General features: G+C 38.9%; 1 protein-coding gene across 3 annotated transcripts in view; it reads left to right on the forward strand.

Moving 5' to 3' along the window:
• Positions 1–18,788, forward strand: part of CNGB3 (cyclic nucleotide gated channel subunit beta 3) — a 150,430-nt gene extending 131,642 nt beyond the window's left edge. For 2 of the 3 annotated variants that reach the window (XM_085021128.1, XM_003125585.7), the window contains exons 16-18: positions 14,738–14,884; positions 15,629–15,803; positions 18,425–18,788. In XM_085021128.1, coding sequence (XP_084877254.1) covers positions 14,738–14,884; positions 15,629–15,803; positions 18,425–18,685 — 583 coding nt within the window. In that variant the 3' untranslated portion in view covers positions 18,686–18,788. Of the gene's footprint in view, positions 1–14,737; positions 14,885–15,628; positions 15,804–16,985; positions 17,094–18,424 lie in introns of all 3 variants that reach the window. The other variant, XM_085021127.1, reaches the window with a different exon arrangement.
• The last annotated feature ends 9,034 nt before the right edge of the window (positions 18,789–27,822 follow it).

The raw sequence follows: 27,822 nt of genomic DNA on the forward strand, positions 1-27,822 counted from the left end.
ATTAAAAGCCTTTTTAAATTGAGTTTATAACATTATATATGTTTCATGTATACATTACATTATGACTTTTGAATGTCCCACAGTATGTTCACCACCAAAAGTTTTGTTTCCATCTGTCACCATATAGTTGACCCCCTTTACTCATCTCACCCTCTCTCAACCCCCTTCCCCTCCAGTAACTACTACTCTGTTCTGTGTATCTATAAGGTTTTTTTGTTTGGTTTGGTTTATTCATTTATTTTGTTTTTTTTTTTTTGTATTTCACCTATGAGTGAAAAGGTACAGTATCTTGAGTTGGAGTTCCTGTTATGATTCTGCAGGTTAAGAACCTGTCATAGTCTCCATGAGGATGCAGGTTCTATCCTAGGCCTTGCTCAGTGGGTTAAGGATCCAGTATTGCCCCAAGCTGCCACATGGGTTGCAGATGTGACTCAGATCCAGTGTTGCTATGGCCGTGGCATAGGCCTGCAATTGCAGCTCCGATTCAACCTCTTGCCCAGGAACTTCCATATGAAGTAGGTGTGGCTGTAAAAAGAAAAAAAGAAAAAGGAAATATACAGTATTTGTCTTTTTCTGCGGCTTATTTGACTTAACATAATATCTTCCAGGTCCATCCATATTGTCACAGATGGCAGGATTTCATCTTTTTTCGGCTAAGTGGTGAAACCACTAGGTGGCACTTCGGTGGGTGGGAGGCTCTAAGGAGTTTCAGTTCCTTGTCTTATCACAGAAAGGATTCAGTAAGTGGCAAAGTGATAGATAAGAAATATTATTAAAATAGGACCCTTGTGAGAAATACAAGTGGGCGAGAAAGGGAATGTGGCACCCAGAGAACTAGTGGGCTACAGTTTTACAATCAAAGGAAGAATGAGTGGGGAGGGGGAGGAGACCACCTTCTTCCTCATTCTTGAGTAGACATCAGTCTTCTATCATCAGCTCCTCTTCCAGGTTGAGCAGGGGAGTCTTCTTGTCCCTACATTGTCAAGCTGGGACTATCATTGTGCGATGGATATGAGCAAAATGGCGATGACGTACACTAAAATCATCTCAGTTTCAGTATGACATCACCTTTTTCTATATTTTTATTTTTAGTATATGCAGAGAATCACGTCCTAGGAATTTTAACCTACTAACCTCACTGAAAACTGGGTTTCATCCACCATTGTTTTCTTATTTGGGGGCATGTCTCATGCTTCAGTTGCATGGTTTTGTTGCTAAGCAAGGCTGCTCTCTTAAGTGATACAATACTTTTTTTCTACTTATAATCACCTAGTGGGTTTAACTGTTTAATCACCTACTTTGTCCCTTTACTCTGTCCCTATTCATAGTATTCCATTTTATGTATATAACACTTCTTTATTCTTTTACTGATGGACACAGGTTATTTCCATATCTTGGCTATTGTAATTAATGCTACAATGAACATAAGGGTGCATATATCTTTTCAAATTAGTGTTTCTGTATTCTTTGGATAAACATACAGAAATGAAATAGCTGGATCCTATGATGGTTCTATCCTTAATTTTTTGAGGAATCTCCATACTGTTTTCCATAGCAGACACAGGGAGTTTTTGGCACATGTTTTACCTCTGCCTAGACAGGCTGCCCACTCCTTTAACCTAATCTTAGCATCTTTCAGGACTTCCTTTATTCTCCACTGTAGGAACCTCCCTGGTCTCCTTGCTATATGCTCTGACTGGACCACATTCCTTTCTTTCAGAGCACTTACTTGAAATTATACCCTTGCTGATGGATTTATTTCTTCAGTGCCTTTCTTCCTTCCTCACTAAATCATAGGCATCCGGACCACTACATATGTCTGTGCCAGTCATGGCCTGATCAGCATGTCCAGAGAGGGGCTGGGAAAGCTGGAATGCAGCCTGAACTCCACTCCTGACCACGGGCCCCACTGTTGCAGTCCTTTTCATAAACAGATGCCTTTTATTTTTCAAAGGGGGGCATTTTTCTGGCCAAGCTTTGACTCTACATGATTCATTCACCAGAGAGGATGTATTTTTCCATTCTGCACAAAAACACAGGCCCTAGCAGATACCCCATTCGATCTGCACTTGATTTCCAGCCCTTAGGGCAGTGCCTGGCCTACTTAAGTACCTAATAGTTATTTAATAAATAAACAAACATAATTATCTTTCTACCTTTGCAAATGTACAGATACACATTCATTTTTGTCATAAATATGCATATTCAACCTTTGTGCCCTTTTTGTCCATTTATTATTAAGAATAGCTCTGCTATGTTTATTTTTATAAAATCATTTCACTTTTCTTTTAGTTCTTTGAAGTTTATTCCCCAAAGTGAAATAACTAGGTCAAAAGGCAGAAACATTTCTATAATTCTTAGAATGTATGAGCAGATGATTTGCTAGAAAAATTGAACCAATTTACTATATAACATGCAATGTATAACTATTTTTCCCTAGCATCAGTGATATTACCTCATTATTCTCATTGTTTTTGCATTTTAATAGGTTGTTTTAATTTGCATTTCTCTAAATAGTGCCTAGAAAATAACAGGTCCTCAATAAATATTTGCTAAATGAATTAACTTCCCCTGGGCTTATTTATTTTCATAAACACAGTCATTAACTTTCTGCATTTCTTTCTTTGTGCTACATCATTTTTCTATCATATATAACAAGTTATTGAGTAGAATTTAGATACTGATATATCCTTATATGTTTTAGACAATCTGGTTTTCATTTAACGTATTTAAGTTCTGACTTTTCGACAGCTGTATCAGTCAAATCACCCATTCTACATATTTAACAAATATTTACTCTATACCATTGTGAAAAGGCCAAATATTTTTAAAAGTAATTTTAAATCTCTTTGTTCTCTCCAAACAATGTTTGTCTAGTCCTCCTAAACACTCTGTTTTCAAAATGAGAGTACCAAGGTACACTTTTAGTTTTTTGGACTATTTTAATTACGTAATCTTATTCTTCATCAAAATAATTCTGTTATTCCTTCTCCTCCTACCCTGCCTTCCTTAAAAGACAAAGAGAGTAGTTATATTGGAAGTATGAGCAGGGGTAAGAAGATTGATTATTCTTGAAGGGTAAATTTTTCATTTACATTTTTTCTAGCTCAATCCTGTGACTACTACCTGTGGTAAAAATATTTATTTTCATTTGCAGCAACATGGGTGGACCTAGAGATTATCACACTGAGTGAAATAAATTAGGCAGAGAAAGACAAATACCATGTAATATCACTTACATGTGGAATCCAAAAAAAGTGACAAAAAAGAACCTCTTTGTAAAACAGAAACAAACTCACAGATTTCGAAACCAATTTTGTAGTTAGCATAGATGAAATCGTTGGGGGGAGGGAAGAATTGGGAGAGTGGGAATATATATACACACTGCTGTATAAAATGGATGATTAATGAGAACCTACTGACTAGCACCGAAAAATCTACACAATGGTTTTTAATAACCTATATGGGGAAAAGAATGGATATATTTATATTTATGACTGATTCACTTTGCCACATACCTGAAACTAATACAACATTGTAAAAAATGTGTATTTGCATTTTTACTACATTCTTTTACATGCAGTCTCTGAGATTGTGAGGCATCTTTTTGCTTAGATCAAAGAGCAGACTTTATCTAGTTTTACAATAGTTCTGTGAACAACTCTATTATCAGTACCATTATTTAAACATGTATTCAAATATTCTCAGGGCTCCTAATAAAGTGACTTTATCTGGTGACTCTAATTCAGCGAAAATCAAAGCTCTTTACCACCATTTGGAATAGCAGGGAGGGAGAAAAGAACCTGATTGTCAGACCTTGGCATAGCTTACCACAACCAGCCTAACCAGCTTCATCTTTTTTTCTAACATCCATGGGCAAATCTGTATCATCAGAACAATAACAATGAGTTCATTAGCAGCACTGGAGTTAGGGTGTAAAGAAAAGACTCCATGACTTAAAGTTAGCTGTGGTCTTGGATTTGAATTTCAACAATGAAACTCATTAATATTTTTGTTCTTAGTCATTTCACTGGATTCTGGTCCTTAGTTTCCATGTCAGTAAGTGTAGGTAAGAATTTCACCAGTTTGATGTGGTCCATAATATACGACATTGTCAGCTATTTTGAGTCCAAAGAACATTTAGTTAAGTTAGAATTTTGGTCTGTTTGAGACAGTATTTTTTTAGCCAGAGAGTATCATATATTCTCTGAGTACCTGAAGGGATATAAATGAGCAGGGCATGGAATAAAATGTACATGTTATTCTTTTTTTCCTCTCTCCTTCCTTAGAATTTTTGCCTAGATTCTTCATCGATCACTCACTCAACTCTGAAATCAAGACCTCCTAGGGGAAAGGGGGCTACCTGCTTTGTACCTGGGAAATCTGAACTCTAACTCATAAAAATCCATACATACAGATTTTCCTCAAACTGTTATTTTACCAAAAAAAAAAAAAAATCTAGGTTAACATGTGTTTGCCTTGCAGGAGTTTTATGAATATCAAAGTATCTACAAAGAGCAAGAAGCCTGGGCAGGGGTGACACTAGAACATCTTCTGATATTTGCTCACCCACAGAAATTTCGTTAGAATTTATTTTAAGTGAAGTGGTAAAAATTTTCAAGCAACAAAGTGTTTTCCAGTAACATTGAAAAGGATAAGAGAATATCTCAGAAAAAGTCTACACAGGTGACCTAACCTCCTGACTTCCAAATATAACCCGGTTGGAAATTTGCTTAATGAGAACAGATAGTTGAAGTCATAACCTCTTGCTTAGCATTGGATGTGATTGATACTCTCTATCAATAGTATTCACAGTTAGTTTTATTTCCACTATAGGAAATGATTCCACATGGAAAAAAAAAAAAGCTTTTAGACAAGAAACGTCTTTATTTTAGGAAGCATTCTCATTTTTTACAGTTAGCAAAGCATTAATCATTCTGAATTATGTTAATCTGTTGAAGAAGTATGTCTAGGTTTGCATCCCAACTCCACAACTTATGACATGTATGACTCTAGGCAAGTTACTCAACTGAAGTGTCATTTCTTCATCAATTAAAATGGAGAAATAATAATACACAATTACCTCATAAGATTGAAAAGCATTGTATGTATTAATATTAATAACTTAGAGGGGTTCCCATTGTGGCTCAGCAATAACGAACCCAATTAGTATCCGTGAGGATGTGGATTTGATCCCTGGCCTTGCTCAGTAGGTTGGGGCTCTGGCATTGCTGTGAGCTGTGGTATAGGTTGCAGATGCAGCTTCAATTCCAGGTTGCTGTGGCTGTGGCATAGGCCGGCAGCTGCAGCTCTGATTCGACCCCTAGCCTGGGAACCTCCATATACTGTGGGTGTGGCTCTAAAAAGGAAAATAAAAATACTTAGAAAAATATGTCTCATAATAAGCAGCCAAAATATTATCTAGTACTATTATTGTTACTAATGTCATTCTTTTAAATATTTGCAAGTCAACTAGACAACTCTTACTCATACTAATCCTACTCCTATTTTATAAGCAGTTTGAAGGCAGATTTTTTTCTTTTTGGCTGCACTCATGGCATATGGAAATTCCTGAGTCAGAGACTGAATTCAAGCTGCAGCTGTGACGTACACCACAGCGGCAGCAGTGCTGGATCTTTAACCTACTGTGCCAGGCCAGAGATTGAACCTGCACCACTGCAGAGAAAATGTCAGATCCTTAACTTGTCACAGCAGAAACTCCCAAGATTTTTTTTTATTGAAGTTTAGTTCATTTACAATATTTTGTTAGTTGCAGGTATACAGCAAAGTGATTCAGTTATACATATATTCTTTTTTTGGACTCTTTTCTATTGCAGTTTATTATAAGATATTAATATAGTTCCCTGTGCTATATAGTAAGTCCTTTTATCTCTTTTTTATATGGTAGTATTCGTCTATTAATCCCATACTCCCAATTCATCCCTCCCCATGCTTGTCCTTTGGTAACCACAAGTTTGTGTTCTATGTCTGTGAATCTGCTTTTGTTTTGCAAATAAGCTTATTTGCACTATTTTTAGATTCCACATATAAGTGATAGCATATAAAACTTGTCTTTCTCTATCTGACTTACTTCATTCAGTACAATAACCTCGAGGACCACCCATGTTGCTGCAAATGACATTATTTCATTCTTTTCTATGGCCAACATTCTATTATATATAAACCACATCTTCTTTACCTCTTCTGCTGCTGATGGACACTTGGGTTGCTTCCATGTCTTGGCTATTGTAAATACTGCCGCTATGAGTATTGGAGTACATGTATCTTTACAAATTAGAGCTTTTGACTTTTCCAGATATATGCCCAGGAGTGGGATTGGCGGATCATATGATAACTCCATTTTTCGCTTTTTTTAAAGGAATATGCATACTGTTTTCCACAATGGCTATACCAATTTACATTCCCACCAACAGTGTAGGAGGGTTCCCTTTTCATTTGAGGGCAGATGTTAGTCATCTTTTAAACCCCAGAATTTGGCATATTATCTAGGTCATTATGGAGTATGTTATTTCTACACACTCCTAATTTATCTCTAATTTCTTTTTTCTTTTTCTTTTCAATTTATGTAGTGATTTCCATAAGGAAATTGTGCATGATTGGCCTCCAAAACATAATGGTCTGCACAATCTCAAACTCATCCAAAAAACCATCAAAAGTCCAGCTGAGAAAGGTGAGGTTTAAGAATTATTTTTCTCTAGATATTCTAGGTACCATTGAAGACAAAGAGAGCTGAATTTCAGATATGCACTGCACTGGCCTCCACCCTATCTACAGAATTGCTGTTATGGAATTGGCCTTTAGAGTGACACACAGCCTTTACTGAGGACTACATCACAAACAGTCCTAGCAAATTTAGCTTTGCATCTATAATAAGAATATGAAGATATTATCCAACAATTACATAAGGGCCTCTCTACTAAAGCCTTTCAGGGAATACTTCTGTCTTAAATCTAAGAATTCATCAATTTTTATGAGATTTAAAGCCAAATTTGAAGCTCTCTTGGAGCAAAAACTATGTTTTTGTGTGAATCCCATTTTAGGTTTCTTTTTTTTTTTTTTGGTCATCTTTTTGTAGGGCTGCATCTGTGATGTATGGAACAGCCCAGGGGTTGAATCGGAGCTACAGCTGCCAGCCACAGCCACAACCACAGCCACATTGGATCTAAGCCTCATCTGCAACCTACACCACAGCTCATAGCAGTACTGGATCCTTAACCCACTGAGTGAGGCTAGGGATTAGAACCCACATCCTCATGGATACCAGTTGGGTTCATTACTGCTGAAACATTTTATGTCTCTGTTCTTGTTTTCCTATTGTTCTTCCATTCATTTTATGCTCTTTTTTTTTTTTCTTTTTGGCTGCACCCACAGCCTGTGTAAAGTCCAGGCTGGGGATCCAACCTGTACCACAATAGCAACCTAGGCTGCTGCAGTGACAACACTGGATCCTTAACCCTGTGCACCATCAGGGAACTCCCTAATTCAATGCTCTTTTGTACTCTACTTATCCCTGTGGGTGCTTTCTGGATAAACTAGCTCTGCTAAAAAGGGCTGTGCAGGTTCTGTTCTGCACAACTCCAGTTAGCTCCAGTCACATTATAGTCAGTGTATGCAGTGCACAATTTATGATGCCATATGTGGCAGCCCTGGAAAACAGCTGAGAATGAATAACTGACTAGGGACAATGAATAACTGAATATTCTTGCTCTTCCTGACATATACACACACATATATCTATGTATATGTAAATACATATACATTTACATATTTTACATATATGAAGATATTATATATGCATGTATTATATGTACATGTATATTATATACATACATATATAGCTACATGGTATATATATAAAATGTATGTATAAGTGTATATAAATACACTTATTAGTGTATGTGTGAGTGTATATAAATATTCCTGGCATTTACAGTGTTTTGCACATATGGGTCATCTCACACTAAATATACCTTCTCCCTCTGACGTTTATGATTTCATTCACTTATTCACCTTTGACGCACCAGTACTCTCATGGTTAACTTTTTGTGTCAACTTGACTAGGCTAAGGGTTGCGCAGCTGACAAAACATCATTTCTGTGTGTGTGGCTAGGGTGTTGGCGAGATTAGCGTTTGAATCAGTAGACTGAGTAAGGAAGATCACCCTCACCAGTGCAAATGGGATCATCCAACCCATGAGGACCTGGATGGAACAAAAAGGGGCATGAAGGGCAACTTCGCTCTCTCAGCTTGAGCAGACACATCCGTCTTCTCCTGCCCTCAGACATCAGCCATCAGTGCCCCTGGTATCTGGGCTTTCATACCCAGACCTGGACTTACACCAGAGGCTCCCCCAACTCCCCTTCTCAGGCCTCTGGACCCAGACTGAATTCCACCACCAGCTTTCCTGCGCCTCCAGCTTGCAGATGGCATACTATGGGACTTCTCAGACTCCTAACCACGCGAGCCAATTCCCATAATAAATTTCCTTTTTTATATATATCTGTATATGTCCTATTTTTTCTATTTCTCTGGAGAACCCTGAGTAATAAATATTATTATACTTATTGTTACTTTTTACAGTTACATACCACAAATTAGGGTTTCAAACTTCTCAGCCAGGAGTTGTGCCTAATAACCCCTTCATAGTTGAATATCAGGAATCTGTAAACACTTGTCTCTCCCTAAAGATAATAAGATACCTATAGTAGGTCCTAAAAGATGGTCTTGTTTCCTAAAAGAGATATTATGTATCTTGCTTAGAAATACACTTAATAAATGATAGAATTCAACTATACTTCAATTTAAAATTTTTAATTAAAAATTTAAAATAACAATTAATTACATGGTAGAGCTATCTGTTCCCAAAATCTATATTCTTTCCACAAAACTATACCATGCTTTAATATTTTTCCTTCTGCACTGCTTCACTTGCTGAATATATGATGTGCTTAATAAATACTTACATGATTGGCATGAAAATCAGATAGGTTTTCAGATTCAGAACAAACAGAGGTGGATCTAGAATTACAATCCACTCCTTTATTTCCTAGGCCACTGCTTTTTTCACAGTTTTTGTGACCTGGGGACAGTCAACATTAACCTCAGCTGTTTGTCCTCTGGCACATGCTTTTTCAGAAATTCTATGTGAGCTTGGGGATATTTAGGAATCTTCTTACTAAGCTATTTAGTGAGTGAAACTTTCCATTGGTGGATGCTGGAGAAGCATTTTGTGGACAGGAAGAGGAGAAAAAAAAGATGCTATTTTAAACGTTGCTGAGAGAGTTTTGGGCAAAATCCATCTGGCAGACAATTTCTTCCGTTCAAAACCTCATCAGGCACTCCAAACTTGTAACCTGTAGGCAAGTTTAATTAAAGCTTGAGAGATCTCAAAATAACCTGACATTTAAATATGTTATTTCTGTCCTGCTCTCATAGTCTGACACACAGAGAGATATTCTCAGGTCCAAATTAAGCTCCCCATTGCCATCACTCCTGTCTAACTACTGGAGGATTACACTGTGTCCAAGGCAACAGGGCTGTGAATGAAATAGTCTCGTCCAATCATTGTCCTTCAAATATTAACATCCATTTCATAGACAGATGGGTAGAAAGATAGAAGGTTGAATAAATCAGTGACTGAAGAGATTACTATGGATAAATAGTAGATGATAGATAGATAGATAGATAGATAATAGATAGATAAAAATAGATGTATGATAGAGTAAAATTCATTTCTCTTCCTTAAAAAAAAACAAAAGGTTAAGTCAGAGCTTATTTAAGGGAAAACTTCAAAAAAGGATTAAAAATTAAGTGGGAGGTTTTGCTATGGAGCAAGAAACAAATTTTAATGTGAAATCAAGCAAAATAAGTAGGCATTAACATGGTCAACATTTGTGGATTCCAAGTATATACCTTCTGCCTTAAGGAGTAAATCCATTCCAAAGTGGCCTGACTAGTCCTGGCCCCAAGTTTAATACGAAGTATGGGTAAGAAGTCCTGTTTGATGCTTTAAGGTGGCTTTGCAAGAGGCTTTTTTCCCTCTTTTTCTATTTTCTCTGTTTTTTGTTTTATTTTGTTTTGTCTTTTTAGGGCAGCACCTGCGGCACTTGGAGGTTCCCAGGCTAAGGTCCAATCGGAGCTGTAGCCTCCAGCCTACGCCAAAACCACAGCAATGCAAGATCTGAGCCGTGTCCGTGACCGACACCACAGCTCACAGCAAGGCCAGATCCTTAACCCCTGAGTGAGTCCAGGGATCGAACCACATCCTCATGGATGCTAGTTGGATTCATTAACCGCTGAGCCACAACAGAAACTCCCTACCTTCTCTGTTTTCATTGAGAATTTTATTTTTTACATGGTTCCACTTTCCCTCTTATCTTAGCATATCAATTATAATTCTTTTCCAAAAAATTCATGTTAACACTATGCCACTTCACATGTAGTACAGGAACCTTATAACATTCTTTTAAAAGTAGTTCTGTTTATGTCAAAATCACTCAGATTTTGGTTTACTGAGGAAAATCTTTGTCCCTCCACTTTTGAAGGATAATTTCACTATACCTAGCATTCTAGGCGGTTGATTTTCTTTCAACACATATTTCACTCCACTCTCTTCTTGCATGGTTTCTGATGAAAAGTCTACTATAATTCTTATCCTTATTCTCTTATAGGTAAGGTTTTTCCCTCTCTAGTTCCTCTCAAGATTTTGTCTTTGGTTTATTACTGTTTGAATATATTATGCCTAGGAATAGATGTTTATTCAGCTTGGTATTCTCTGTGCTTCCTGGACATATGGTTTGTTGTCTGTAATTAATTTGGAAAAGTATTTGGCCATTATTATTTCAAATATTTCTTCTAGTGTTAGAGAATGGTAAATGCTTACGTATATATCTCATATATATGTATATACCTTATGAATATGTCCCACAGAATTTGATGTTCTGTTCTGGTTGGGTTTTGGTTTTTTGGTTTTTTTCTCTTTGCATCTCAGTTTGAGAACTTTCTCCTGACCTTTCTTCAAACTCATCTATTCTTTTCTTGGCCATGCCCATTATATTGATGACCCCATCGAAGCCAGTATTAATTTCCATTACAGCATTTTTGATTCCTAACATTTCCTTTGGAATTTGCCTTAGAATTTCTCTCTCTCTGCTTACATTAGTCATCTGCTTTTTCATGGTGCCTACTTTTTCCAACATAGCCTTTCACATACTAATCATAGTTATTTTAAATTCTCTGTCTGATAATTCCAACACCTGTGTCATATCTCAGTCTTGTTCTAATGCTTTCTTTGGCTCTTTAAACTATATTTTCCTTGTTTTTTAGTGTGCTTTGTAATTTTTGTTGAAAGCTGTACATGAGGTAATGGGTGGTAGGACCTGAGGTAAAGAGGTCATTAGAATGAGGTTCGATGTTAATCTGGCTAGGAGTTGGGCTATGCTTAATGTCTGCTGCAGCTGTAGGTGGTAGAGCTTCTAAATGTCTCTAGTGCCCTTGTTTCTATTTCTTTGGCTTTCCCTAAGTACTCCTCTTCAGAGAAAGTCTGCATTTTGCAGCTAGGGTCCACTGTTATTATATAGAAGCCCCACTGGCATGGTGCTCAGGTATGAGGGAGAACTCTAACCTAGTGATTAAATCTGAATCTTTCAATGGATCTGTGTCCCTGGGGTGTGACCTTCACAAGTGTTTCTCACCCCCTTAGTGAAGGCAGATAGGCTAGAGGTGCCTGGGGTGAGAAAAGTGGATCTCCTCCAGGTGGGATAAGGCTCTGGTAATCTTTTTCCCTCCATAGTAGGCCTTTATAATGGAGAACAAATAAGCGCTGAGTGTATTTTACAATTATTAATCATCCCCTTCTATTGCCAGAGTCACAAGATCTTTCTTGGCTTTCATTTACTTATTTTGCCTTTTTTTTTTTTTTTTTTTTTGCCTTTTCTAGGGCCACTCTCATGGCATATGGAGGTTCCCAGGCTAGGGGTCGAATCGGAGTTATGGCCACCAGCCTATGCCAGAGCCACAGCAACATGGGATCTGAGCTGCATCTGCAACCTACACCACAGCTCACAGCAACACCGGATCCTTAACACACTGAGCAAGGCCAGGGATCAAACCCGCAACCTCATGGTCCCTCAGATTCATTAACCACTGAGCCACAACGGGAACTCCATCTTGGCTTTTAATCATGAGAAACTGCTGAAATGTTTCTTGAGGAAAACCCACATAAGTATCAGCTTCCCCGTAATTGTGCCCCCCACCCCCCCAGAGCTTTTCACTCTCTCAATAGGTCACTCTCAACCTACAACAATTTGTCAACATTATCATCTAAGTGTTCCTACGAGTTATTGCTCCAAGGGCTTCTACTCCAGGTAAGAGGGTCTGGCCACAGCATTCTGGATTCACCTGACTCTCCAGATTGGGGCAGGAGTTGACCCTGCACCCTCAGTTCTCTGACAGGTCCAAAAAAAGTCATTGGTTTTCAGTTTGATCAACATTTTTCATGTTGTAAGGACAGGAGACACGAAGGCTCTTTACAAGTCAGAGTTGAAACCCTGTGTTGGTTTTCTAATGATTAACAGCCAGTCAAAATGTTCCTTTTCTGCAACAACAGCTGAAGAAATACACATGGTCTGATATCAATCTTCAGGCATGGGGCCCATGCAGATTCTCACACCTCATTGCCCCCAAAGGCAGGGCTGTGAAAGCATAAATATTCCTATTGCCAGAATGCTTTCTCTGTCCTTTCCATCTCTGAAGATTGTTTCTATAATGTGAGACTTCTTTCCAAATGATCGACTCCAAGAGATTGCATCTCTTGTGTTACCATCTCACTGAAGAGCCTGTAGTGGTTTGTTTGTTTGTTTTTTAACATTTGAAATGTTTTGTTTTTTGGTTTTTTGGTTTTGTTTTTTTTTTTTTTGTCTTGATTTCAAAGGCCAACCCTTATTTTCTAGACTATTATTGAATGATAGATGTTATATTCATTTGTTTTATTCACCCAAGTGTTCATTTCTTTCATAACTATTTGTTGGTCACTTCCAAACAAAATGCCCCAGCTCTGTCCCTGAGATATAAAGCCCAGAATTCACTGACATTCCAAGAGGAGAGTTGTCTGGGAATGACTTTACTACAGAGCAATATATGATATTGAGGAACAATTTTATCTGGGAGTTAAGTATGGGAAGAGATTGGAATTCATCTCATGTAACCAGAGTATCATCAAGGTGTTTTTGTTTTGCTTTGTTTTGTTTTGGCCACCCCAGGGCATAAGGAGTTCCTGGGCCAGGGATCAGATCTGCCGTTGTAACCTCTGTGGCAATGCCTGATTCTTTAACCTGCTAGGCTGAGCCAGGAATTGAACTTGTGTCCTGGTGCTCCAGAGATGCCACCTATCCTGATGCTCCACAGCAGGAACTCCTGAGTATTGTTAAGATTAGATGTCAGAGCTTTATCTGACAGAGTCCAAGAGTCCAGGCCAAAAACAGAAGTACACTAAAGTGAGGTAACTAAGGAGACTTTATTAAAGGAATTATTGACAGAAGTCAATAGAAGGAAATTAGAAGGGAAATCTAAAACTACCAACAAGGGAGTTCCCATTGTGGCTCAGCAGGTTAAGAACACGACTAGTATCCATGAGGATGCGGTTTTGATCCCTGATCTCGCTCAGTGGGTTAAGGATCTGGCGTCGCCTGGAGCTATGGCATAAGTCACAGATGCAGCTCAGATCGTTGCTGTGCCTGTGGCATAGGTCAGCAGCCGTAACTCTGATTCGACCCCTAACCTGGAAACTTCCATATGCCCCAGGTGCAGCCCTAAAAAGACCAAAAAATAAAAAAAAAATAAATAAAACTATCCAACAAGAGATGGTGATACATTTGAAGCTACAATGGAGCTATTACCACCTCTAGGCCTAAAGGGGACCAGGGCAGGCTTGTTACCAGAACTCAGACAGAAACTGTGGGAATTATACTTCTAGGAGATGACCATGTGTCAGGAGCTGTGGATTTTGGTAGGAACTCTAACCATTGCTAATGCCTGGCAGGGAAAGAATGGGGGAATAAATACTCCAATACTACTCTCTTCCTGTTTTTCCATTTCCTACTGGTATTTCCCACTGGCCGAACCCAAATGAAAGTCAGAGAGCAAGAGCACAGAGGCAGCTTCCTGGGGTGCAAAGAAGATGGGACAGGATGAAAAACGAGTCTGGGAGTTCCCACTGTGGTACAGGGGGTTAGGAATCTGACCGCAGTAGCTTGGACCAATGCAGAGGTGTGGATTTGATCCCTGGCCCAGCAGAGTGTGTTAAAGAATTCGGCACTGGTGCAGCTGTAGCCAGGCCAGGGATTCAATCCCTGGCCCAGGAATTTCCATATGCTGTGAGTGTGGCCCTTAAAAAAAAAAAAGAAAAGTGAGTCCAGAAGAACAAATGGAGGATACCCAGTCTGCACTTCTAGACTCTGGGATAAAGACTTCCCAGCGTTCTGATAGCTACAGGCCTTTGATTTGTGAAGAGAGTTAGATGCAAAACATGTTGAAAACCGTTGCCACTTCTATCACCACCACACCTTGACTGTTTCCACACAATCATTCAAACTCTCACCTCCAGGGAATGAGCTGAAGCAGTATAAATGGTTATAATATTCGCTATGTATTTTTTTTAGAAAGTTGTGGTGGAGGAAGAGTGAAATTGTTGGCAAAGATTTGCTTTTTTCTCTTACAGCCTTTTAGCAGCCAGAGGAGGAAACCGTAGAACTGCCAACGTGGTGGCCCATGGCTTTGCTAATCTTTTAACTCTGGACAAAAAGACCCTACAAGAAATTCTAGTACATTATCCAGATTCTGAAAAACTCCTCATGAAGAAAGCCAGGTACCCTTCAAAACCCCATTAGAGGAGTTCCCACTGTGGTGCAATGGGATTGGTGGTGTCTCTGCAGTGCTGGGACACAGGTTCAATCCCTGGCTTAGCCCAGTTCATTATGGATCCAGCGTTGCTGCAGCTACAGCATAGGTCACTATAGCACTTGTGTCTGATCCCTGGCTCAGGAACTCCATATGCCACAGGGTGGCCAAAAAAGTAAAAAAAATAAAATAAAAATAAAAATAAAACTCCATTAGGGAGTTCCCATGGTGGTGCAGCACTAATGGACCAGACTAGTATCTATGAGGACGTGGGTTCCATTCCTGGCCTTGCTAAGTGGGTCAAGGATCCACCATTGCCATGAGCTGTGGTGTAAGTTGCAGATGGGGTTCAAATCCCACATTGCTGTGGCTATGGTGTAGGCCAGCACCTACAGCTCTGATTTGACCCCTAGCCTGGAAACTTCCATATGCCATGGGTGTGGCCTTAAAAAAGACAAAAAATAAAGAAAAGGAAAAAAAAAAAAGACACCCATTAGAAAGAAGATGGTTTTACTTTGTAAAAATCTAAGGCAAAAACTATGTAATGATGGTTGCAGTCAACTTTCTCCATGAGATACACTTAGAAAACCACTGTTTATGCAGTTAAACATTGAAAACCTCACAGATTAGGAGAAATGATAGTATTTTTGGTTAAGTGTTTCTAGAACTCTCACAGTGCTATCCAAAAATGTCTTTTCTTTCCTGTCCACAGAGTGCTTCTAAAGAAGAAGGCTCCAGGCCCAGGTGTAACCCCACCAAATAAAGGACTTGCCTTTCTCTTCCCACCAAAACAAGAGACACCCAAAATGTTTAAAGCTCTCCTGGGAGGTTCAGGAAAAGCTGGTCTCGCAAGACTACTCACCTTGAAGAGAGAACAAACCATTCAGGTAATAAAATACAGTGAAAGGAGGTCTGTAACAGAGAACACTGGGCTAAATACACCCAGACAAGCGTCCTACTTTAGTTCCATTTCAAACACTAGCAAACTGTGGATTCATCTAATGCAAATGATTACTACTTTATATGTAGCACTTATTATTATTCTAACTGTATGTCTGTATATCATCCCATTTAATCTTCATGGGTTTATTATGGATAGTTTGGGGGGTTTTTGTTTTGTTTGGCCACACCCATGGCATATGGAAGTTACCATGGATTGAATCCAAGCAGCAGTTATGACAGACACCACGGTTGTGGCAATGCCAAATACTTAACCTGGTGTTCCTCAGAAGGAACTCCTATTATGGATAGTTTTAACATATATATGCATAAATACAGTTGACCCTTGTTGTTTATGGATTCTGTATTTGTGAATCTGCCTACTCACTAAAATGTGTTTGTAACCTCAAAATCAATACTTACAGTGTTTTTGTGGTCATTCACAGATATACATGTGCACAGCAGTGAAAAATTTAAGTTGCTGGAGGCACATATTCCCAGCCAAGGTTGCACAAGGAGACACTCTGCCTTCTTGTTTCAACTCTCACGCTGTAAACAAGTGACCTTTTCACGGTCTACTTATGGACATGTTTTTGCATTTTTGTGTCTCTTCCTCTGCTGTTAAAAATGGCCCCCAAGCATAGTGCACTGTCTACTGTTTGTAAGTGCAAAAATGCTCTGATGTGCCTTACGGAGAAATACATGTGTTAGATTAAGTTTCATTCAGGCATAAGTTAACAGCGCTGATGGCTGTGTGTTCAATGTAATGAGTAAACAATGTGTACTAAATAAAATGTCTCTAAACAGAAATCCACACAAAACAAGATTATGTACTAATTGATTAACAAAAATGTTATAGCCAGAGGCTCGCAGGAACTTAAACCTACATTACCCCTAGGAGCGATTAGTTCAGGCTTTGCTAATTCAGTGTTTGTGGCAGTTTTATAGACCAAAACTATGATGAATAATGTGGATCAACTGTATACGTATAAACACACATGCATTTTTAAAAACATACATTTTCACTAATTATTAATTAGTGAAACTGATTCATTCACTAACAATTACTACCACTAATGTTTAAAGCCAGAAATAATCTCATAGATTGCATCCAAGCCTTCATGATACAGATGAGAGGAAAGAAACTGAGCTCCAGATCAATTGATTTGGATAAGATCACAATCAATGACAGAGCAAAAGCTGTTACTTGCATATTCAGACTTCCAGGTCCACACCAAGCTATCTCCCAATTCCTAGAAATGTCAAAAAATTCAAATGTTACTGGTTTTCTCTTTTTTCCATATATATTTGATTTTCCGGATAAGCCTTTGAGGGCAGGTACTGAAAAGCAGAACAGGGAATTCTGATTTTCTGAATCTGGTCATTTTGTGATCTCTGAAACTGTAAGAAATGGCTGTGCATCTTTCAGAAAATTGGTAAAGCAAATATTATATAGTCAGTCACACTTAAGAGACTAAAACTTGCCTCTTCCATTTCTACACACAGCATTGCAATGAAAATCAGTGTATACCAAATGCCTCATTTAATTAGCATCAAAATAATAATTTGTGTAAAAGACTTATGGGAGTTAAGAAATATGGAAATCAGTGTGTTAAGATTCTCAACTTTGTATGTGCACATTCATATCCTGTACAAGCCTCTCTCAAACTGATCCCAGGCATCACCAATAAAGAACATAGCACTTTTTTGCTAATTTTATTATGAAATTTCTGCAGATGACACTAAATACAATAGGTCCTAAAACTATATCAAACACCCGTGGGACAAATGGAGGAAACTGTACTGGGAAAGAGATTTGAATTATCTCCCTGAGGTTTTCCCATGAGCTTATGCAGGAAGAAAACCATAGTTTCTATAGTATTTTTATGGTATTTAGTTAATATTTTTATTAAAAAGTAAATATTTAAAATTTCATGTTTATAAAATAAATAAGTAAATATTTAAAAAGCAAAGAGTCCTTAGCACTAAGTCGATTAATTCAGAGACCACGAGGGCCAATAGGAAGCGAACTCCTGGGCAGGGACAAAAATGCAATGCAGACTAAGACCATAATTCAAATGTGACAGCTTAGCCCCCTTCTCTAGCACCTCAGAAATCTTAGTCATGGAGTTCCCATCGTGGCACAGTGGTTCCTAGTTCCTGACTAGGATCCATGAGGTTGCAGGTTTGATCCCCTGGCCTTGCTCAGTGGGTTGAGGATCCAGCATTGCCATGAGCTGTGGTGTGGGTTGCAGACGCAGCTCTGATCCTGTGTTGCTGTGGCTCTGGTGTAGGCTGGCAGCAACAGCTCTGATTCAACCCCTAGCCTGGGAACCTCCGTGTGCCGCAGGAGCGGTCCTAGAAAACACACACAAAAAAAAAAAAAAAAAAGAAAAGAAAAAGAAAACTTAGTCAAATGATCATCGAAAGCAGACATGATTCTCATTAACTTAATTCAGACAGTCTTTGTATTGGTGGTGTTCCTTAGCTGTTACATATTAATCAAAAGTCTCCAATGCCCTTGACTGTGATTTCAATACCCATTCTCTTCAACAACTGTTTCTTCTAGAAAAAAAGTGAAAACTCCGATGGAGAAGAGGATAAAGGAAAAGAAGACGAAGATAAAGGAAGAGAGCCAGCAGAGAAACCACAGGACACATCCAAATGTCAAACAAATTCTATCGCAGCAGAGGAAACACCCCAGTCAGTTAGAAGGGCAGTTTTACCCAGAGGAACTTCTCATCAGTCACTCATCATCAGCATGGCTCCTTCTGTAGAGGCTGGGGAAGAAGTTCTGACGATTGAGGTCAAAGAAAAAGCTAAGCAATGAATGTTTGATTATCTTTAGGTATAATCTACCTGGTTCCCAAAGAGATTGTAGGCTGGATGGGAGCTTAAATTAATGAGAGGAAAAGACTTTGCCAAGACCCATGAGAAACCGTAGGCAAATCCCTAGCTTAGTTTCCAGGACTTACCCAAGAGTGTGATCTTATGCAGTGGCAATAAGAAGATTATTAAAAAAGCATCCCTATTCTCTACTGTCATTAGCTTTTTTCATTTGGCATTTCTCCTAATTGTATGTAGAAGGTTATTTTTCTTCCGTTGTTTCTTGATGTTTCTTCCCTCCATTTTGATTAGCTTGGTCTTGGCTCTGAAAGGATGTGCTGGAGAAGGGGCCTGAGCTGTCACATTTGAATTATGGTCTTAGTCTGCACTGAATTTTTGTCCCTGCCCAGGAATTCACTTCCTGTTGGCCCTCTTGGTCTCTGAATTATTTAACTTAGTGCTAAGGACTCTTTGCTTTTTAAATATTTACTTATTTATTTTCTAAACATGAAATTTTAAGTAACTTTAAATAACTTTTTCTCTCTGCGTGTGTGTGTGTGTGTGTGTGTGTGTGTGTGAGCGTGTGTGTGAAAGTCTTGCATTGCACTTTTAGTCTTGGCTAAATGCTCTATGTGTATGAATATTACCTCTTACTTGGGTTCTAGGAGTTTTAATAAAATGTCAAAAGTCAGGTGATTTCCATTCAAGAGAGACTGATGAGTCAGTCAATTATCAAATCAACCCAGCAGCTGGGACTAAAGGAAAGCAGAGATAATGAGCCTAGGAATGTGAAATCTGACTTGCAGAGGAGTCCTCTGAAGGGTGCTGTCGGTCAGCAGTACTAACAAATGGGAGCAAAATCACATGGCAACAACATGTTGGAAAAACTGTACCCTTTGCTAAAGAAACAAACTTTAATATTTTCCCTCATATCAACATAAAAGGATCATCTGGCTCAATAAACAGGAGTCAGATTGTCCCCATCTTCATGTAGGCTAAAGTGACATTTCTTGGAAAATTTTTCATCTGTAGGAAAAAATGATGAGGTTAGGAGGGCAGACTGTACACGTCAAATTGACATATCCCTACACTTTGCGGAACCTACATGTACAGCTGTTTACAAAATCTCCAAGTTAATTAAGTGCGCTTTAGGAAGTTGTCCTCATGAATCAGCTTGCATTAGCATAATTACCAAAGTCTCATGCTGTGAGGAGGCTAAAAAAGCCAGTCTGATGTCGGAAGTAATAATACAAATAGAATTCCATTCTAAAAAATGCCATTAGTGTATAACATTAAGTTCTGTATAATAAGGCTATTTTCAAGTCCCAGAAGATGGTCACTGTAACAGCACTTTGCTGAGAAGGCTTTAACAAATTATATTAGCCAAAAGGTCTACAACATAGATACACTCAGCAAACCATGTATAAATTGATCACTATAATAAAATTTATCATTTGGAACTCACTGTTTTTTAAATATAATATTCAAGTGTCACAGAAACATGACAAGTTTTACAAAAGGTTGCTTGGTGTTTTCCAGGATTTAAGGGAATGGAGAGAAAGTGTTAAATAATGCTTACTTGGAGTTCTCATCATGGCTCAGCAGTAATGAACACAACTAGCATTCATGAGGACTCAGGTTCGATCCCTGGCCTTGCTCATTGGGTTAAGGATCCAGGGTGGCCTTGAGCTGTGCTGCAGGTCATAGATGTGGCTCGGATCCTATGTTGCTGTGGCTGTGGTGTAGGCTGGCGGCTGTAGCTCTGATTCGACCCTTAGCCTGGGAACTTCCATATGCCACAGGTGTGCCCCCCCAAAAAAAATTTGTGTTTACTTGATAATGGGAGTTTTTGTGTAGAAAGAGTGATTAGAAAAGCCAAAAAGAAAAAAGTAAAAATAGAGCCTGAAAAATGTCTGAGAATAGGCAAAAAGACAAAGGAAGAAATCCTGAAGTTGTGAACTATATGTTCTCCCCTCACATCCTATAAGGAAATAAAACATAACTCCATTGCAATGCTCTTTACCTGTCACTGCTTTCCCCTCCCAAAGTATCCTTTTTTAGATATCTTCATTTTTCCATTCTCTTAGACTAAAATCTTAAGAATAATCAGTACGTCTTCCATTAGTGTCACCAAATCCTTTTTCTTTCTTAAGTCTGTCCTTTCTTTTTCAATTCCAATGCTAATACCTCAGTACATATTTTCTGTTTGATTCAAATAAATATTCACTTTTTACCAGCTATTGGCTACAACCACTTGTCTTTCTCAATCCTTTTGCCATGGGTAAAGTCAGATCTTTCTAAAATACAACTATCTTAGTCCATTCAGACCACTATGACAAAGATACTACAGACTGGGTAGCTTATAAACGCCAGAAATGTATTTCTCAAGGTTTTGAGATTGGAAAATCCAAGGCCATGGCCCAGCATGGTAAGGGGAGGACCCTCTCCACCCCAGTTTACAGTAGGCGCCTTCTTACTGTGTCCTCACATGGAGGAATCCCTCTGGAGCCTTTTTTTTGGGGGGGGGGGGTTGGGGTTTTTTGCACCCACAACATATGGAAGTTCCCGGGCCAGGGGTTGAATTGGAGCCGTAGCTGCAACCTGAACCATAGCTATGAGAATGCTGGATCCTTAACGCACTGCACTGGGCCAGGAATCAAGCCCTTGCCTTAGCAGCAACTCAAGCCACTGCAGAGACAATGCTGGATCCTTAACCCCCTGTGCCAGGGCAGGAACCCCAGAAGCCTCTTTTATAAAGGCACTGATCCTATTTGTGAGGACAGAACACCTCCCAAAGCACCTCCTAAGGCCCTACCTCCTAATACTGTCATCTTCGGTGCTGGAATTTTAATACATAAGTTTTCTGGGGGAAAGGGTGGTAGAGGGGAGGCACACTAACTTTCAAACAAAAGCAACCACTTTCGACCATGTTACTTCTTTGCTCAGGGAATTACTAGTCCCTCCTACTAATTAAACCTTATTTATACAAATTTAATTACCACTATCCCAACTCTACCCTCCACTGAAGCTAGTCTTTTGCTTTTTCTAGAACCACTCCTACCTTTCTTTCTCTGGCATTTGTCCATGTCGTTAACATAGCATGAAGCATTGTCTCTGCTCCACCACTTACTTCTTTCCTAGACTTTCACATCTCTCCCACTGCATCTAAAAATATCAATCCATGGATTTCCCTTGTGGCACATGGAATTGAGGTTCTGGGATTGTCACTGCAGCAGCTCAGATACCTGCTGTGGCGCAAGTTCAATCCCTGATCCAGGAAGTTCTGCATGCCACAGGCATGGCCAAAAAAAAAGCAAAAATCAACCCATGATGGTTCTAATTTCAAGGGATTATCTTTTGCACTTTCAGGATGTACCACAGAGTACAGCATTCCATTGTTCTCTAACTTCTGATTAGTTTTAAATGATAATAAGGCAAAGATTTGGATAAGACAGAAACCCCAGTTTTTCTTAAAGGAGAGAAGGCATTAATTGTCAAATCATGGAAGCAAAATAAATAAGAAAGCAACCTAGAAAAGGTTGTGATTTCACTTGTGCTCAAATAAATATATATGGAAACAAAAATGGAATACCACTTTATACCCATCAGGTTGGAAAATATTTGAAAGTGGACAGTGATACCCAGTGCTGACAAGCATGTAAATTGGAGTTACTATTCTGGCAGTACTACTTCAGATACATATCCCAGAAAGTCCTCAAGCAGCTCTGTAAAAGAAAATGCAAGAGGAAATGCATGGTCTGTAGTACAAAGGAGCTGAAGGCAACTGGGGTGTGTGCACTAGGAGAATGGGTTTAAAAATAATGGTGTGTGGAGTATCGATGTGTTTTTAAAATTAAATTCTATTTATCATTTGAAGTAATGAATTAGATTTACACATAAAAACATGGGTAGATCTCTTTTTAAAACTAGTGTGGATTTTTTTTTAAGTAAGAAAAAAGAATGAGGAGTTCTCTAGTGGCTCAGCAAGTTAAGGATCCAGTGTTGTCATTGCTGTGGCTCAGGTTTGGTTCCCTGGCCCAGGAACTTCCACATCCCATGGTTCTGACCAAATAATAATAATAATAATAATATATGCATGGTATCACTAAAGGTCTCATTCTATATTTATTCATTTTTTATTTATATTTTTGGCCATGCCTACAGCATGCAGAAATTCCTGGGTCAGGGAATAGAACCTGCGCCACAGCAGAAACTGAGCCACTGCAATGACACGTGGGGTCATTAACCCACTGGGGTTACACCATGGAGAACATTATACATGTATATTTTTATAAATCCTATCTGATCAAGACTATCAGGGACAAATCCGTAGGCCAACAAAACTGAGCTTATTAACTTGCTTCAGCAAGAAAGACCATTCACCAGAGGAAACATGGATTTCTCACCAAGCGCAGGTTATGATAGGATCTTAGGGAAAGGTAGAGGTTAGGTAGAGGTTAAATGAAAGTCATGCTTCCAGAAGCTCAAATTAAAGCAAGATCGTATGTAAAGGAGATAACATCAGTCATGGGCCAAAAAGCAGACTCAGGGTCCTGTTCCTTGGAAACTACTCAGTTAAAATAGACATAGAGGGCTCTTCTCCCTGCTTCCAACTCTCCTGGGAGGTATTTGCTTTCCTGTAATAAAGACTTTGCTTGCTTGCTACCTGTGTGTTTGTGAATTTCATTTTTTGTCTTCATGAACAAGAACCCAGATTCCGCTAATGTCTTTCTGGCATCATCTTTTGGGGGCTAGTCTAGAATCCTGTCCAACACACCAGCACTCACAAGAATGTGTCTGATTCCTTGCAAGATGTCCAGGCAGCGGATTCATAAGATGTCCAATCCAGCTCCAAACTGGTTGACCTCTGGAACTAGTTGACCTCTTCCTGGTGGAAATATTTGCTCACCATAGTCATTGTTGTGATCTTGGTCCTTTTGTTCAGACCCTGTATAATTAATTGTATTTCTCGCTCAACCTTCAAATGGTGATAGAAATGTTACCCAATGTAATATATGGAAACCCATTCAACCAGCCCATGAGGGAGACCTAACTGCTTTCCCCCAATGATGCCCCTTTACAGAAGGAAGCAGTCAGAGCAGTCGTCACCCTTTCTCCCTGAAGAGTCTCCAACTCTAGAAGGGGGGACTGAGGCAGAATAATAACTCTGGTAGTCAGTGTAGGAACATGGGCTTTGATGCATTCTTTGATATGGTTATTGGTTAACATTTGTGGCTTGAGAGCTCCAGAGAGTAACATCCCCTTTTTTTTATTATAGGAAGTGTACCTACGTCCAGAGGGACATTAATCCCTAACCCCCTGTGACTCGGTTTACAGGAAGAAAAAGGCAAAGAAACCATGAGACTTATGGGACATTTCCACCCCTAAGATCCCTATTGGACAAGGACTGATATAGATAATTGGGCAAGGACCAATGGAGAAAACCACATCTTTCTGGATCCCACATTGGTACCCCCCCCATCTATAAGGGATAAAAACCCCTATAAGACAATGGGGGGGGCTCTTCTCCCCCTTCTCAGCAGCCCTGGGAGGTATTTGCCTTCCTGTAATAAAGACTTTGCTTGCTAAAATAAAATTAAAAAAAAAATTTAAACATAGATGTGTCCAGAATCCCCTGATCTGAAGCTGTATACCTACCTGGCTGCTTCTCATGTCAGAATGACTTAGGTGGGAAAAAGTGGAATGTTTTAGTCTTACTGATAGGATTTCAAAGAGTAGGAGTGTAAATGAATCTGACTAGGAACCATGAGGTTGCAGGTTCAATCCCTGGCCTCATTCAGTGGATTAAGGATCCGGCATTGCTGTGACCTGTGGTGTAGGTCACAGATGTGGCTCAGATCTGGTGTTGCTGTGGCTGTGGCTGGCAGCTACAGCTCTGGTTCGACCCCTAGCCTGGGATCCTCCATATGCCATGGGTGCGGCCCTAAAAAAGACAAAAAAAAAAAAAAAAAATTTCAAAGAACAAAGTTTCTAACAATGTGTGATTTTGTAGAATAAATTTCCCAGGACTATGTCCTTTGTTGAACTATGTTAAATGCATTAGATAGAGTGGCTTTGAGGGGAGAGGAACATGGAAGTAGCAATAGGAACAGATAGATGCGAGAGAAAATAATAAACATCAAGAGTTTCAACTAAGGAGGATAATGTGCCATGAACTGAGAAGCATGATTAACTCAGTTCTATGTGCTTGCACTGTGTCTAGAAACAAGCTAGTGGAGAAGTGAGATTCCCATCAACCACCCCCTCCCTGGATCTCACCTCAATAATCAGTCGCCAAAGGTATAATGCAGAATATAATACAGAATGGGCTTCTTAAAAGGAATGAATCCTTAAACAATCTGCACAGAAGCAAGTAGGGAGCCACTCAGCAGAAGTCCTACACCTTATAAACATTAAATAGTCAAAGAAGCAAAATCTGGGAGTTCGGGGTTAGTAGATGCAAACTATTGTATTTGGAGTGGATAAGCAATGAGATCCTGCTGGACAGCACAGGGAACTATATGTAATCACTTTGATGGAACATGATAGAAGATAATGCAAGAAAAAGAATATATATATATACATAAAACTGGATCAGTTTATTGTACAGCAGAAATTGACAGAACATTGTATATCAACTATACTAAAAAAAAGTTTTTTTTAAGTCATCACTTTACAGAAGTGAATTTTTTTTCCCCTGTGGAACCATGTGTTAATTCAATAAGCAATTTCCTCTAATTCCTTGAAGTCATCACCAGGTGTTACTTTCTGAAAATTTATTATAAAATTACCTTTTACATCACTTTCATCAGTAGCCCTCAAAACTCAGATCAACCTATGAGTGTTCTCTAGTCTTAAAAAATGCCCAGTTCCGCTTTACATTGTCAGGCTGTATTAAGTTGGTTTTGTTTTGTTTTCTTTTTATAGCAACACCCATGGCATATGGAATTTCCTGCTGAAGAGCAGCAACTGGGGCCTACACCAGTCACAGCAACACTGGATCCAAGCCCTATCTTCAACCTACGCCATAGCTTGTGGCAACATAGGAGCCTTAACTCACTGAGCAAGGCCAGGAATCAAACCCACATCCTCACAGAGATAATATTATATCCTTAACCTGCTGAGCCACAATGGAAACTCCAGTTTGCTAACTAAAACTTAAGGACTTAAAATAACAATCATGATTCTCTATGTAGTTTGCCATTTGGGGCTAGGTTCAGCTGGTGGCTCTTGTGGTCTTAGCTGGGCTAATTCATGCTCTGGAGTCAGTTGCTGGATCGGCTGGGAGATGCTGGTCTAGTAAGTCTCAGACGGGACAGCTTGTCTCTAATGCATGTGGTCTCCCATCCTCCAAAATGCTAGGCTGGGCCTGGAGGCTGCACAGAGTTCCAAGAGGGAGAAAGCAGAAGTGATCGACGCTCTTGATGTATAGGCTCAGAATTAGCACATAATTACTTCTGCCACATTCTACTAGCCAAGTCACATGACCAGCTTATTTGCAAGGGGTGGAGAAATAAAATCCACATCTTAATGGGAAGATTGCAAAGTCACATTGCAAAAGGTGTGGATATAGAGGCAAAGGATTGTGGCCATTTTTGCAATCTATCATCCAGATAAGATTGCCAGATAAAATACAGGACACCCAGTTAGTGAAGAATATTTTAGTATAGGTATGTCCCATGACTTATTTAGGACAAGTCTATAAAAAAATAAATAAATGATTTTTTGTTTATCGTAAATTCACATTGAACTGGATATCCTGTATTTTTGTTTGCTAAACCTGGCAACCCTACGCACTGATCATATCAAAAATAAATAAAACCTCTCTATCTAAAAGAGAAAGAGAACTTTGAACTTGAAATTAATTTTAAAGTATACAATTATAGCAAATGATGTTAGAATGAGCTCCAAGTACGCCTAAAGGAAATGAGTAACTTGGCCCCCTCTCCAGAGTCTACGAAACTTCTTGGCTTAACTGGTATTAAATAACCCTAAAAATAATATATAACATACTCTGTTTCATATCAGATATGCATTAGAGGAAAAAATGCTACATAGAACATTAACAAGAGAAGAGTCTATCCTTTCTACAATTTGGACCATTCTATACTTAAAATAATTCTTTTACCTACCTAAGAGGAATTTTTTAAATCCTTGGAAAATATTAATCATTATGCTGTCCTAGAATTTATTATACCTAATCAGACCAAGGATACTTGAAATTCATGTTTTAAGTACCCCATTCATACACCGTAGTAAAATTTGATGCTTTCCTCTATGACTTTTTATGACTGCTGTATTTTTCCTACTATAACTTTTGTGACTGGAAGTGACAGTGCAAAGGTCAAATAAATGTACACCATTAAGCAATACAACCTGACATTTCTAGACAATAACTGCCTCAGATGAGGAAAGGGACACATGCCTGAAATGTCACAGCCCTTCTTGATGTCCTTTTGCTCTTGAGGTCATCTGCTGGCTGAGCGCAATGATTATGCTACAAATTTATGAGGAATCTCTCTGATGGCATTCCTAGGTAATACAGAATTCAGCACACAGGACATGCTGAGTGTTATTAACCAGCTTGTGATGCAGTTTCTTGCACTCAGCTTTAAATAAGATCAAGCTCTTTTGTTTATCCCAGAACCTCAGACTTGAAAGGAAATTTGAGATTCCTACTCTATGGCCCCATTATACAAAACACAAAACAAAATCCTATGTCCAGGATTGTACCAGCAGATGTGTGTGTGTGTGATGGCAGAGCCTAGGAACAAAGATTTCTGCGTTGTATTTCAAACATGAAGATAATGGACAAACCTGATAAAAACTAGCATCCACTTAGTTGGAGTTCCTTGGTGGCTTAGTGGTTAAGGATCTGGCATTGTCACTGTTGTGGCCTGGGTCACTGCTCTGTGGTATAGGTTCAAACCCTGGCCCAGAAATTTTGGCATGCCAAAAGTGTGGCAAAAAATAAAAATAAAAATAAAAAAGGAACATCCATTGAAGAAGAACTTTTTCAAATAAACAAGTACATTTCCAAAGATTTCATGGAGCAAAATGACGGTCAAGTCTGCCATGTTAGGACCATATTTATATTCCAAATTTTACAGGAAACTTCCAGATATAGCTTGTCCTTCAGAA

This window comes from Sus scrofa, chromosome 4 (assembly GCF_054392235.1).
Source record: "Sus scrofa isolate SSC_HxYL_T2T_F1_AM1 chromosome 4, Sscrofa_HxYL_maternal_Yorkshire_Landrace_v2.0, whole genome shotgun sequence".
Lineage (NCBI taxonomy): Eukaryota > Metazoa > Chordata > Mammalia > Artiodactyla > Suidae > Sus > Sus scrofa.